Consider the following 15296-nt stretch of genomic DNA (forward strand, 5'->3'; position numbering starts at 1 on the left):
TATCTCTAATATTATGTAAAGGAACCAAACCATAATTTACGAGGCAGCTAAATCACCTCAAGCCTTCTTAAACGTAAATTGCATGAAAAAGCTCAGAGCACAATTGGTTGCTGTTATGTTCACCCCACTTCTCTGAGTGATGAAAAGTTCTGGGTGCACAGCACACACCTGAATTTGGTTTCCTTTGGATGGTTACTTGAGACTTATGGTGTTTTGTAATGTTTGAGTTTATTTAAAATTATGCCGACTGAACAAAGATATCCATGAAAGCAACAGTGAAGCAGAAAATGAGATGCTCTGTTAAATTACAAATGAATCATTTCAGTGGTATCTCGGGTTACATACATTTCAGGTTACATACACTTCAGGTTACAGACTCTGCTAACCCAGAAATAGTGCTTCAGGTTAATATAATAATAATAATAACAACAACAACAACAACAACAACAACAACAACAACAACAACAACAACAACACATTATTTGTATCCTGCCCATCTGGCTGGGTTTCCCCAGCCACTCTGGGCGGCTTCCAACAAAGATGAAAGATACACTAAAATGTCACATATTAAAAACTTCCCTGAACAGGGCTGCCTTCAGATGTCTTCTGAATGTCAGGTAGATGTTTATCGCTTTGACATCTGATGGGAGGGCGTTCCACAGGGCGGGCGCCACTACCGAGAAGGCCCTCTGCCTGGTTCCCTGTAACTTGGCCTCTCGCAGTGAGGGAACCGCCAGAAGGCCCTTGGAGCTGGACCTCAGTGTCCGGGCAGAACGATGGGGGAGGAGACGCTCCTTCAGATATACTGGACCGAGGCCGTTAAGAACTTTGTTTCAGGATGAGAACAGAAATCGTGCTCCGGCGGTGCGGCGGCAGCAGGAGGCACCATTAGCTATAGTGGTGCTTCAGGTTAAGAACAGTTTCAGGTTAAGAACAGACCTCTGGAATGAATTAAGTACTTAACCCAAGGTACCACTGTATTCTATATTTCTTCCATCACGGAGCTCAAGGCAGCATATATGTGGTTTCGGGTACTCACCCACCCTAGCACTGACCCAGATCCAGACCTCATCTGCTTTAGAAAGACGGTGGCCTCATGTGTCCTCAGACTATACCTTGGGACCCTGAGAAGTTTGTGCTTTTTCCTTCAAAGATAATAAAATAATAAATACAAGACAAAGGAAATGAATATGTAGAGACTGTTCCGTGCCCCACATTTGCTATTTCAATATTATTATTCTGTTGTGCACAGCCCCACCTCCTGGTTCAAAAGCAAAATAATGAGTGAAAGATTGCTCCCCCAAACTTCAAACTTATTGCTTTATTTAAAGGAAGTCTATGAAGGGTATTGTTACAAGCCTCCACAACCTCCACAACAGTGCTAGATTCCAGGGGTCCAGGCACTTACCCAGGATTCATGTTTCCTTTGGAAATGAGGCACAGCGGAGACTATGGTTTCTTTAAGACAATGTGGTTTATTTACACTTATATACAACCTGAGCCTGCCATGGAGGGTTTCAGAGCACTGCCGCTGCCCCCGCCACCCATAGACGTAGTCCTGGATTCAAATAAAAAATTAGACATCCTCAAAAACATGGCCCTCTCTTCAGCTTTCTGACTTTTAGAAACTGCCGCAAACCTCCACCCTAAATTTCCCTTTTGTCTTTCTAACTGACCATTGAGGGAGGGGCATGCCATCCCACTTGCCCTCTGGCACACAGCCACTCCTTTTGAGGCCTGAGCTTCAAGCGACAGCAAAGGATTCAAGAGTACCCCCAAGTTACATGCCCGCTCCTTCAGGGAAGGAATAGAAACCCTAGCAAGGGCAGATTAATGTTGCCATGTACTGCAGTAAATATTTTTAATTATATTCAGTGCTTTTTTCTGGGGCGATGCAGGAGTAGCATACCCCTAAACGTTTTGTGAATCTTTGTACTTTTGTCCGTTCACTGTATTTTTTTTCCCTATAAAATGGTGATTTTCTTGAGTCAAAATGAGAGTACCCCTAGACATTTTTTTACAGGAAAAAAGCACTGACTATATTACATCCAGCCAAACCTAGGCAGCATCTTAAAAAGCAGAGACATCACCTTGCCAACAAAGGTTTGTATAGTTAAAGCTATGGTTTTCCCAGTAGCGATGTATGGAAGTGAGAGCTGGACCATAAAGAAGGCTGATTGCGGAAGAATTGATGCTTTTGAATTATGGTGCTGGAGGAGACTCTTGAGAGTCCCATGGGCTGCAAGAAGATCAAACCTATCCATTCTTAAGGAGATCAGCCCTGAGTGCTCACTGGAAGGACAGATCGTGAAGCTGAGGCTCCAATACTTTGGCCACCTCATGAGAAGAGAAGACTCCCTGGAAAAAACCCTGATGTTGGGAAAGATTGAGGGCACAAGGAGAAGGGGACGACAGAAGACGAGATGGTTGGACAGTGTTCTCGAAGCTACCAGCATGAATTTGACCAAACTGCGTGAGGCAGTGGAAGACAAAAGTGCCTGGCGTGCTCTGGTCCATGGGGTGACGAAGAGTCGGACACGACTAAACAACAACAACAACAAACTGAAATGCTTCTCATTCCCATCGATTTCAGCGGGAGAGCCCAACTAAAGTTTGCAGTCGTACGCATGCCTAATTTTGTGACATGCACTGAAAGATCGGCAGGTGTATCATGCCGTATATTTCACAGAGGGGGTGCCGACGGAGGCTGGTCTATGAGGGCATATGGGGCACCGCCCCACCACCCTCTTGTCTGTCTGCGGCGACAGAAACGCCTGAAGGGAGAAGCAGGTGAGGTTGGTGGCGGTGCACGGCTTTCGACGCTGAGGAGTTTAAGGCGGTGGGGAAGGAAGCCTCTGCCCCGCGGAGCCTTGTGGCTGTGGGGTGACCCACCCGTGTATGCAACGCAGCAGGGTGCAGACGAGGGGGTTCCCCCCCGCGCACGTTACCCCCTGGCAGTCCAGTTCGGAGCGCAAAAGCGACCGAACGCCGCCGCGCGCCCCTTTAGCCGTCCGCGCCCCCGAGGCCAGGCAATTCGCGTTCCAGCGCCGCAGCCCGCTCGCCGATTGGCTCCTCGGAGCGAGGGCGTGGCCGCGGAGTGGCAGGATGTCACGTGGGCGCTGCGCTGCAAAAGCGGGGCGTGCGGGAGCGGCGGCCACCTTGAGGGCAGCGCTTCGCGGCGGGGCATCATGCCGTACGTCCTCATCAGTACGCAGATCCGCATGGTGAGCAGCTCGGGGGGAGCTCTAGGTGGGCTTTCCGGGATGGTGCTGACCAGGAGCCCGTCGGTGCCCATGCCCAGGAGGGCGAGGGGCGGCCCCGAACGGGTTGCTGCCCGCCCGTGTCCGCTTGCAGAGGTGGACTGGGGCGTGGGACAGAGTTGATCCCATTTGCCTTGCAGGAGGTGCCGCTGCTTCCAGGCTAGTAAACAGCGGCCGGCCCTTGTTTCTTGCTTTGGCCCCTGAGCGTGCATAAGTATTTTCGGATCCCGGTGGGGCTGTCTCTTTCTGTGCTGTTTAGGGCTGGTGGCGGTGTGATTGGCAAAACCCCCCAGGGTGGCCTTGTGATCTCGGCATGGATCGAAACATACCTGGCTGTTTCCTGGTTTCCTTCCTTTTTCAGGGATATCACCTGCTAAAGTATCCAGGTAACTTAGTGCAGCAGTTCTCAACGGATGCTCGACAGGTGGCTTCTTCCGCTGAGCGATGGTCCCGAGGGTGGTCTGTCTGTTAGCATGAACCTACTGTGGATATATCCCAGTGTATCAGACGGGTGCCAAGTTTGCCTTTTTGATACTAAAAGTTGCTGTTATTCAGGCTGAGGGAGCAACCAGTGATTCTGTAGAATAGTTGCATGATAAGACAGATGTCCTAGATTACAAACGGATAGCGCTTACTTTTTGTCTCCTTGACAAAAATAACGGACTGAAATCCAGTGTGTTGTAGCTTTGCATGACAAGCAGCTTGAGTCTGATGTAAATTTAAACAATGCTGCCAGAAGTTCTGTTACATGTGAATGACTAATACTGCTTATTTATGTAGAAGATTTTAGTATTCAAATCAATTTACATATTGGTACATTATTGTTGTAATTCTTATGACAGCTCCACAAGGTAGGGCAGTTTTATTACTCACATATTGTAGATGGGGGGCTGTGGCTCAAAGAAAGTGGTTAGGTTAATATTACCTATTTTCATGCCTGAGGTAAGATTTGAACAAAGGAATTCCTGATTCCTATATTAGACTGTTAGCTACTGCATTACACTAGCTCATCCTACAAAAAAATGGTAAAGGCTACTATTTTGTATATTGTACCTTTTCTCCTAGGAGTTCAAAACAGCATATGTGGTGCTCCTTCTTTCTATCTATCCTCAAAACAGACCCATAAGAGGGGCATATATATGTATGTGCAGTATGTGCATATGCAGGCATATAAGTATGTATATATGTATTTATGTGTTTGGTGATTTGTATGTGTATGTGTATATGCTTAGATGGAACCAAATGAGCACATTTAAACCTGCTTGATGCATTATATTTTATCTGCACACTTAAAAATGTAATGTGACGCAAACCCCAGGGAAAGGACCAGAGCTAAGTAGTAATCAGTGGCGTAGCGTGGGGGGTGCAGGGGGGGCCGGCCGCACCGGGCACAACATCTGGGGTTAGGGCAAATCCACGGGTTAGGGGGCGCAAATCCACGGGTTAGGGGGCGCAAATTACTTGCCTTGCCCCGGGTGCTGACAACCCACGCTACGCCACTGGTAGTAATGCTTATGCTTTGCATACAGAAGGTTGGGAAACACTCTGAAATTGCATACCCCGTGATATTATTTCAGCACTGCTCAGTCTGTAAATTACAGTGGAAAGATTCCATGCCATGGTAACTCCCATTGTTTGCAACTTGTGTACATAATGCAGATTAGGCATATCTTCACTCACTCTTTCCCATAATTTAGGCTGGAATCCTAAACACATCTGAGATCATGCATCGTTAAACTTACTTCTGAGTGGATATTTATTGGATTGTACTGGGCATGGAAGGGATGAGGCTGGGCATGGAAGCCACATTTCCTAGGCAACTGAAAATGTCACTTGGCTGAGCACTGCCCTCACACATTCCAATTTATTTTTGCCCATAAGGACTAGAAGCTTGAGTTAAAAAGCTAAGGGAAAGGAAAGGAAAACTGTAAAGCTGAATTTCTGGTCCCAGTGCCACCTTTTGTACTCTATGCTTTTGTGGAATCTCAGAATACCGACATCTTTGTATATGGTGGCACATATACCAGTTCCCTTACTCCTAGGTTTGGCTCTGCTGCTACACCAGTTCCCTCAACCTGCAGAAAGCTTATGTAGTGATTAAACTGTGACCAGTCTTGGTTGAGCGGTCGCTCTGATTTTCTTATAGGGTGGTTGTATGACTATGAGCATTCATCTTGATTTGCTTGCCTTCCCATTATTCAGTCATTTATCCTACATTTCCCAGTGCATTTCCATGTCGCTTTTTGAGCTGCAAAAAGTGTGTTAAGTGAATTTGTTGCATTGCACCAACCTAAATCTCTGATACATGTTTTAATAATAATAATAATAATAATAATAATAATAATAATAATAATACCCCACCCATCTGACTGGGTTTCCCCAGCCACTCTTGGGTGGCTTCCAGCACATATAAAAACATAATAAAACATCAAACATTAAAAACCTCCTGATACAGGGAAATCCCTTCTGCAAAATAGTGACTGCCGGGAAGCACTTTGAGTCTAGCTTTTTTAATGTGTTATTTCTCAACCTGAGTGACTTCGGGCAAAGGGGGGCAGGAACTGTGCAGATGTATTGCTCTGTTCTTGCTGGGTAGAGACTCTAGCAGAGTCCCATTATATTCATTGCAGGGGCCTCTGCCTGCCAGCCAGAGTATCAAGCTGCATGGGCTAGGTGTATTGAATGTTAGCAAAGGAAAGAAATGGAGTTACAAAACAACTGGAAACTGAGTGAAGAGTGGCAAAGGGCAATGTGGAAGAAACTTCCAGTCATTTTGATCTGTAAACACAAAGGCAGTGTGTCGCAGTGCATAGTGAATCAAATGGGGTTGCACAATCGTGCTTTAAAAATCGAATAAAAGTTAAAAATTCCAGTTCCTCTCTGATACACAAATGGATACTCTTGCCCTCATTTGTTATGAAAAGCTCTATCAAGTTTCACCTTTGCTCCCTTGCATCTCTGTGTGGTACACTCTACATTGAAGCACATTTAAAAAAAAAGTTTTAAGAAATCTGTAGTGGATCATGTGGGATAACCAGCCTCAAATAACCTACATGCTTAGGTCTAATTTATGCATGAAGGGATTAAGACTGTCTTGCAAGGCTTAGCCCACCTTGGGCGGGACTAGGTAATCAAGACTTCGTTTCTGTCAGCCTACCTTGGTTGCTCGAAGCTCAGACCACATGACTCTAACAAGCCTTTCTTGAATTCCTATACAAATAATTTAGGAACTTTTACCACTGTAACTAAGTCAGGTTTACTGCCTGCAACTTCTTCTGAATGCTGTGTGGAAAAGCACATGAATATGACCTTTGCAGAGTTTGTAAGTAAACCATTTTTAACTGACCAAATGTGTGGTCTTTTTCTATGATGAGGAAGAAGGGTTTTTTTGGAATTTACAGGGGGATAATTTAAAGGTCTACCAGCCTATACTTCCATTTTACTTTGCTGCATATTTTGTGATGTGAAAACTCTGCTGGGGTTCTCTCACCAAGGAGTACTTGCCCCAGACTTGGATCTTGGCATCTAGAAATTCTCCTTTTTATACCTACAGTATTTTCCCCTTGCCACCAACATATCACACATTTGCTTAAGCAATAAACACCACAATCCTACTGTTTACTCACAAGTAAGTTGAGTTCAGGGTGACTTGCTCCCAAATGAATTTGTTTAGGATTACACCCTCAGTATGAATAAATTCTAGCTTTCTATAGGAGTCTGACATTTTTTTATTTGCAATGCATATTTTGTAGGAAATGAAAGGGGAGCGAATTTTGAGAAGCTTTAGAACACTGACTAGACCATTAACTAATATGAATAAAGGGGGGGGGGACCATAGGGTGACAACATTTTGTTGTCTGCCTACAGCCATTTCAAACAATGCAAGTTTCTCTTTCCCAAATACAGTCCAGGGATGTACAAAGCTTATTCGCCAGTTCCTGCAGCACTCGGTCCCTTTACTCAAAGGGCTTATGAAGCTGGAATGCCAAGTCATTTCCTGGACAAATTGGCCAGGAAACGCTGTTGCACTGAATATGTTTTCTGCTGGACAAGAGGGTTTGCGAGGTCATTTGGCTGTGGCATGCTCTTGTAGACATTGCTCTGCAGTGCATGCCACAGTGAGCGCGAAAGAGCTCCTTCATGGTTTCTGAATGAGCTGTGACAGTTGCACTGTTTTCTTCTTTCCCTTTCCTGAACCATGGTCTGGTCACACAGTGGACCCTTTTAGCATTGCAGCCTCTTTGTCACTTACATTAGGCACAGCCATTGTGGGTTCCCTTTGCTGTTTGGCAAGCATCTTGACCTTTGGGGTAAAAGGCAGGTTGCTGCTTAGCATATTTTGAGACTCCATGCTCTGAACATTTTAAATTTGTTTAAATAAATTTTTTATTAGATTTTCCACTGTGATAACACAAACCACAAAGCAAGATGATACACAAAAACAGAAAAAGAAAAAGAAAAAAGAAGAAAGGGGGGGAAGAAGGGGGGGAAAGGGGGGAACAATACACAGATAAACAATAACAACTAACTTAATTCTTCACAAATCCAACCTTTTAAACATCTTGGTTGACTTCCTCAAATCCCTCCCTTCCTCAAATCCTACTTGTAATTAAAAGTAGCAGCTTTCCAATATCATTATTAAACTAAAACAATTTCCTATTATAGTCCATCTTATTCACTTTTCTTAACATTCTAAATCCCATTTATTTAATAATAATTTAATCCTAGGCCTATTTGTTTCTTTCAAGGAATTTTTAATTTTTAATTTTACAATATTTATTCAAATAGTCCTTGAATTTCCTCCAGTGCTATGAACATTTTAAAGCAGTATATTTGCAACTGCAAAGTGGCTCCTTTGAGATCTAAGTAAGATTTTGCAAGCATTCAAATGGTTCACCTTTAGCTTGTGGTGAGTAGGAAGTGGCTCCAGGCAATTAGTCAAAGCTGCTGCTGCTGCTGCTGCTGCTGCTTCTTCTTCTTCAGTGGAAAAGAAGTGGAAGTGCTCTCTGCCTCTCTCCCTGCTCCCCTTATAGGTTGATACGACTTGTAAGTTTGGGCAGGCAGGCTAGTAAAAAGTGTGGCTAGTGATCTTGGTTGCAGCTAAGGCTGGTTCAGCTTCCTAAGTGCCTCTAAGTAGTGCAACTGTTTAAACAGTTATTCTTCTAACCCTTCACTGTGTTTCTCTTCTCTCTAGTTAATCTGGATTTAAGCATAATAACTAACTTGGCAGGATAAACGATGCATATGGAAATCCTGGTGTCCCTTGTTCAGCCTGCGGGAGGAGCTCTAGCAGAATGTTTCATTTTGCATGCCTGCTGTGTCCACCTTCCTGGGCCATGTATTGAACAGCATAAAAGTCTCTTAAGTCACTATAAATAATATCGTCATTGGAATAAGGAAAAAATAAGAGTAATCAATCAACCTCAGGATGGCCACAAGTTCCTGACCCTTGGATTAGATGGATTAGATACTCTTGCTAGATAGACTGAATGAATGCCCTGATCCTAATATGATTTTCAGTAATGAAACCGGGTATTTCTCCCTGCAGGAGGTTGGGCCCACCATGGTTGGTGATGAGCACTCTGACCCAAACCTGATGCAATACCTTGGGGCCACGAAAAGAAACATGCTGGGGAACCATTTGTAAGTATTTCTGTGGGTATTTGATCTCCCACCTTTTTGCTTCTCCATCCTTTGGTTAACCAGTCAGAGATTTTGATAGTATAACGTGACTTTCGCTTTTTGATTTTGCATGTGCACTGCAAATACAATACTTATGGGCAATTCACATGTCTTTGTGTTCATCACGGGATGCTTGCAGTATCAAATAGTGCCTTGCATGTGTGAATAGGCCATCACAGCTACAGCACTGCAGGCAAGATGTTTCTATCACCTCTCAAACCCAAGGTTTTTCAGTGGATTTCAGTCCACACATCCAGTTGCTAGTCTAAATGAAACAAAAATAAAGTAACAAGTGTAGATAAGCCAAGTGAATATGAGAACCAGACTTCAGTTTAGTTTTTAGGCAATACTGAGTTCAATAGACCAGTGGTTTGACTCATACAGTGTAAGGGTTTTTTATATGTTCATATGTGAATTGGAATCTAAAAATTCAGAGGCACAGCTCCATTACATAGCTGTCAACGTTTCCCTTTTTTAAAGGGAAATTCCCTTATGCCAAATAGGATTCCTCGCAAGAAAAGGGAAAAGTTGACAGCTATGGTCCATTACCAACTCAGTGTCTACATTTTATGTCAACATGTGGAGGGCACCATGTTGGCTACCCCTGATCTAAGTGGTTAAAAACATTTCCTCACACCTCATCTATGGCCAAATTGTGCCCTGCTGTTCACCTTCATGATTCAGCTCTGTGAAAACTCTGTGTATTCTTTAGGATGGATGGAACACTCCACCCTGCTGCCGAGATGTTTCCTGGACTTCAGTCCAAAGTAAAGGAAAAGAGTCCTCTTCAGGCCTAGCTGTGGTTGCTGGATCCACCCCTTCCATCTCGTCCCCTGCTGGCCCCGCCTCTGCTATCCATGCATTAGGGAGGGAAAAATATGAAGCAAGAAGCCTGCTGTGTACTTGTACACTTGCAGGTCAGGCTCTCTGCTTTAGACATTTCCACTCAATGCATGGAGGGCAGCAGGGCTGGGCAATGGGGTTGTGACCAGCAAGTGTGGCCCCACTCTTCCTCTCATGCAGTAAACATCGTGTGAGGGCTTAATGCCAGAGTAGGGTTGGAACAACAGTAAAAAATAAAAAAATGAAGGCCCATTCATGCTGAGAAATTTCAGGAGGAGTGTTCCAGCCACTGTCCCTTGCAGGACTCGCATCTTGCTTCAGCCCCTAAATATATAGGAAGCTGCCTTGCACTGAATCAGATCATTGGTCCATCTAGCTCTATATTGCCTGCACTGACTGGCAGCAGCTGTCCAGGATTTCAGGTGGAGCTCTCCCAGACCTACCTGGGACATTCTGCATGCAGAGTAAATGTTCTACCACTTCCTTGTCATTAGTTCAACTTCTTCCTTGTGCATTTTCCCCTTCCTGTCCTCAGTCTGTTTTCAGTCTGGTGTTCCTTTGACATGTAAGAAGCCCTTTTCAGGTGTTATAATCTCCCCCACAAGTAGCATTGTGTGATGAAGAGCACCCAAAGCTTTGGCCCACCATCACTGTTAATGTCGCCCTCCAATGCTGGAGAGTGAACTTCTGAAGCAGGAAGCCTCCTATACTTGTGGAAGGTCCCCACACAATACAGAACCCTGTAATTACGATTTAAACACACAGTTTTGAAGGTGATACTTTATTGTTTCATAACTATAAGGTGAGACTGAAAATCTCTTGAAACAAACAAGTATTTCAGATTTGCAGAAGAGGAAAATTAAGGAACGTTTTTCTCCCACATGAATATTTACCTCAGAGATAAGAACTAAGAAATAGTGAAGAACTAGCATCTCCCCCTGTCATTTATAATCATGCCCTTCTTAAAACCACAGTGCACTCTTAATGTTTTCTGCTCTTTCCCTTCTCATTGTCATATTCCCTGATCATACAGTTTATACTTGAAAGCAACCATTTTACTAGCAGAGAAAAAGTGATTTAATGTGTAAAATTGCATTGCTGGAAAATGGCATTTGTTGGAAGCACCAGCTTGTCTTGTGGGGCCCCCTAGAATTCTGATCAGCTGCCTTCCTGCAAGTGCCTTCAAGAAAGAGTGAGGACCTTTAAGCCTTGGGTGATGAGTGTGGCCCTCGAGGCCTCTTTTTGACCCTTGAGACTGTCCCTAGGCCAAGCCCCCTCCTGCCGCTGAGTTCTTGTGCTCACCAGAGAAGTGTCCTTGTTCATTTCCAGCAGGTGTGTGGCAACTATGTGGTGGGATGTAACAACAACAACTTTATTATTCATACAACAACAACAGCAGCAACAACAACAACTTTATTATACATACCCCGCCTAGGTCTCCCCAGCTACTCTGGGCGGCTTTCAGCATATCTAAAAACACAAAACATCAAGCATTAAAAGCTTTGATGCGAGAGGAATCCTACCTGAGACCTTGTTTTAGATTGGGTATAGACAACATGGTGCCCTCCAGAATTTGTGAATTGCAACTCCCATCAGCCCCAGAAGGCATGTCTAATGGTCAAGGATGATGGGGTTTGTAATCCAAAACAACTTTAGGGCAGCACGTGGCCTTTCCCTGCTCTAGGGTTTGCTGTGAGAAGTGTCACTCCCTCATGTCAACTTTTGTACTTGTCTCTGGCTGACGTGTCTCCAAACATTGCAAGTTCTAATTCTTACCCCATCCATTTCTAGGATGCAATCAATGTTTAGTCAGTGGAAGCTTTTCCTGTCTCCGTTGCCCCGGCGAAAAGCTACGTAGCTTGCCTCCTCCCTTTTGTAATTGAAGAGGAGGAAGAGGGGGAAAAACAAAACAAAAAACACAAACCTGCCTTGGTGGAATGTAGGGCTATACTTGGCTTCTTTGCTGTGGGTGTGAAAACCTGCATTCCAGGAAGGTTAAGTCAGAGGGATCAGTTCAGAGAACCAAGTAGGAACACAACCAAGGGAGGCCTATTAAAATATCAAGGCAGAGATTGAGCCATACTAAGGGAAGATTGCTTTTCTAAGCAATTATGGCTCCCTTCAAGTTGTAAATGACTTGTGAAGGGCATATCTACAACACTTAAAGTGTTATAACTAAGTAGCTTTTAACTGTATTAAAAATCCAGTTGCACTAAATGATTATGCAGGTAATCCACTCTTTCAGTAAAATAATTCCTGTTAGTTTTAAAGCAGATGTAGGGAACCTGAGGCTCTCCAGATATCGCTGGATTCTAGCTCCCGCCAGAATGGTCAATGTTGAGGGATGATGGGAGTTCTGGTTCAGCCAGAACTGGAAGGTCACACGTTCCCCACCTGTTTAAAAGGTTCAAGTGGATGTTTTTTTAATTGAAAAAAGTATTTTGGAATAAGCCTGGAAATCTTAAAACAAGCATGCATTAGCTGGTATTACAAATGTAGTTAACAAGAAAGTACCTAAATAAATGGAGATTGTGTGGCTTGAATCTGGGTCATACACAGCCATGGATTTTCCCACGGAGCAAGACGACCTCTCATCTAGCCCAAAATATGTGGCAAGGACCACAGAAATGTCAAAAATGTTTCGGCGGTGTTAATTATCCTTTATTAGTTGGGATGTATCAAGAGCAGAGTCGATTTGGATTCCCTTGTTAATTTCTTATCAGTTAGATTCCCAGGTTGTAGGCCGGCCTTCCTATTTCCTCATTATTCACTGGGCATTTTAATGTTTCTATAAGTGATCCCTAAACTGAAAAAAGAAAAGATATGCTGAAGATTCCACAGCCAAGTTCAACTCCAAACTTGCATTTACAATTGGTTTTGACCTCACTCTGCCATGAAGTGTGTAAGCTTCATTCTAATCCTATCTAGATCACCCAATACTCAAGCTGGCAAGAGCTGATAGAAGTTGTGGTCCAAAACATCTGAAGGGCACCAGGTTGGATAAAACTGCTCTAGATCAGGGGTCAGCAACCTTCTTCAGCCGTGGGCTGGTCCACTGTCTCTCAGACCATGTGGTGCGCCAGACTATATTTTGAAGGAAAAAATATGAATTCCTATGCCCCACAAATAACCCAGAGATGCATTTTAAATAAAAGGGCACGACAGTGGAATTTGCTGCCAAGGAGTGTGGTGGAGTCTCCTTCTTTGGAGGTCTTTAAGCAGAGGCTTGACAACTATATGTCAGGAGTGCTCTGATGGTGTTTCCTGCTTGGCAGGGGGTTGGACTCGATGGCCCTTGTGGTCTCTTCCAACTCTATGATTCTATGATTCTACTCATGTAAAAACATGCTGATTCCCGGACCGTCCACTGGCTGGATTTAGAAGGCAGTTGGGCTGCATCCAGCCCCCAGGCCTTAGGTTGCCTACCCCTGATCTAGATAGTGTGATTAGTCTGTATGGGGTCTACTACTAGCAAATCAGAGGTTAAACTAACCCCTTTCCAGGCCCAGGAGGAGCTGGAAAGAACTACCTTTGGCCCCAAGGCCTGAGGTTTCCCAATCCTGTCCTAAGTCTTCCAAAAAATTGGGATGGCAAAGCCGTAACTGGGCATAACCCTGATCCGCACCACTTTAGTTTACACGTCCAGTTACTTTCTAGGTTTACAGATTGCGCTGTCAGAACCTTGATGGAATTGGGTAGCCTTCCCCAAGTGGCGGTTACAGTTCAGTTGAAGTTATTTGGGAAACTGCTTCTTCTCATTGTTTCCACATCTTGTTTACAACAGCTGGGAATACTATGTGCACGATGCCCCTCGGATCGTTTTGGACAAGCTGGAGAAGCGTGGTTATCGTGTGATCAGCATGACGGGAGTGGGCCAGACACTGGTGTGGTGCCTCCACAAAGAATGTACAGAGAACTCTGATTTTCTCTCTGCCCAAGATATTGCTGTAAATCACCCAGCATAGTCCTGCCTTCATTTTCCAGCGTGTTACTCGTTTTAAGGCATTATGAAACATAGGTACCACTACCACAAGCGCATCATAGGAAGGTGGCCCAGTTAGGGCTGGCGTTGGCCTGAAGAGATCAATCCTTTTTGAGCATTAATTGGAATGCCAGTCCAGAACTGCCAATATAGCAGCATTATCCTCATTTGTTCCTGTTGAATGATGAAAAGCTGGCATTAAAGTAACTCTCTCAGGCTAGAGTGGCTGCGGGGAGAAAAGGCCAAGCTTATAAGTTTGTTACTTTGCTGAGAAAGGGGCGGGTGCTGCTGCAGAACAAGTTGATCACCAGTAAGCACAGCATATCTCTAAACTGAAAATAATCTAGGCTGTACTCAAATTAAGGAGTATGAATAGAATCCTGAATGTGGTTTTTTTTAGTTACCCCTTCTATACGCAAAGTGGAAAATGGAGGCGAAAGGTCCTGTAAATATTTGAACATCAGTTTTGTAATTGTACCAGTCCACTCATTGCTGGGATTATTTGGAGCTGTGTTTATGCAGTAAGCCGTTCTTAAAATAGCTGGCAAAATAAAATAATTTAACAAACAGACTTCATATTGTCCAGAGTTTAATTTCTTTGAAGTAGCAGCGGGCAAGCGTTTTAACTCTTGAATGAAGTTCTGAGAAATAATGAGCAGCTGCTGCTAAAAGGCTTTAGAAGAAGTACACAGATAATGACCCTGGATATGGGCCAGTTCCTGCATTGCCAGATAATGAATCAGAGGCCCACAGCCTTAGTAGAATCATAGAATTGTAGAGTTGGAAGGGACCACAAGGGTTATCTAGTCCAGCCCCCTGGAATGCAGCAATCTTTTGCCCAATGGGCTCAATCCCACAACCCTAAAGTCTCATGCTCTACCACCTGAGCTATCCCAACTTGTACAGCCTTCCATTCTTCAAGAAGCTGTAGGAACATGGCAGTATCATGGGCTATTTACTGATTTAGTAGTGTAGTGCCAAACCATTTACTCCCCTTGTGTTTGAAAATATGGTCATGTACTGTGGCCAACACTAATCTCCATGTTTCCCTGTTAATGAGAGCAGTGAGAAAAGACCAAAAACAGCACCAGTACCTGCCATGATGATTGCTGCAGATTTGGGGGTGCATCCAATGTATTTCAGAACCCTTTTTTTAAAAAAAGCCTTCCATGTGGGAACAGAAGCAATAGGTTTCTCAAAGGTCCATTGCACGACAACCTTCTGGTGACTTCTTCTCAACTAATAAATGCAACCAATGTGTCTATTCATCACATCACCATTTCAGTGTCTTTGAAACTCCCTTTAACACACAATTTTTTTAACACAGAAGTTGCTGGAGATACCTTGTAAACATGGCAATCATTTATATAACTTATACCCATCTGTGGAGTTGCCAACAGCAGGAACCATTTTCTGGCAGTTTCCATAAGTTTAAAACTAGCCCATGGTCTGTCAATGGGAGGAGAAACTTGACTTGGTAGCTTTGACAGTGTGGGCACCCGATATCTAAGCAGAAGCAGAGCCACACA

General features: G+C 44.1%; 1 protein-coding gene and 1 long non-coding RNA gene across 2 annotated transcripts; one reads left to right on the forward strand and one right to left on the reverse strand.

The window, feature by feature from the left end:
- The first annotated feature begins 3088 nt into the window (after window positions 1–3088).
- On the forward strand, window positions 3089–14338 carry GCHFR (GTP cyclohydrolase I feedback regulator). The gene is made up of 3 exons (XM_053382784.1): window positions 3089–3224; window positions 8809–8903; window positions 13570–14338. Exons 1-3 carry the CDS (start codon window positions 3189–3191, stop codon window positions 13748–13750), a joined length of 312 nt encoding a protein of 103 aa, XP_053238759.1. The 5' UTR covers window positions 3089–3188; the 3' UTR covers window positions 13751–14338.
- Window positions 10712–15058, reverse strand: LOC128410939 (uncharacterized). The gene is made up of 3 exons (XR_008329639.1): window positions 14862–15058; window positions 12300–12591; window positions 10712–11128 (listed from the first exon to the last, which is right to left on the reverse strand). It is a non-coding gene; the product is annotated as an uncharacterized LOC128410939 (long non-coding RNA).
- Window positions 15059–15296: the final 238 nt, after the last annotated feature.

Source organism: Podarcis raffonei, chromosome 1, assembly GCF_027172205.1.
Source record: "Podarcis raffonei isolate rPodRaf1 chromosome 1, rPodRaf1.pri, whole genome shotgun sequence".
Classification (NCBI taxonomy): Eukaryota; Metazoa; Chordata; class Lepidosauria; order Squamata; family Lacertidae; genus Podarcis; species Podarcis raffonei.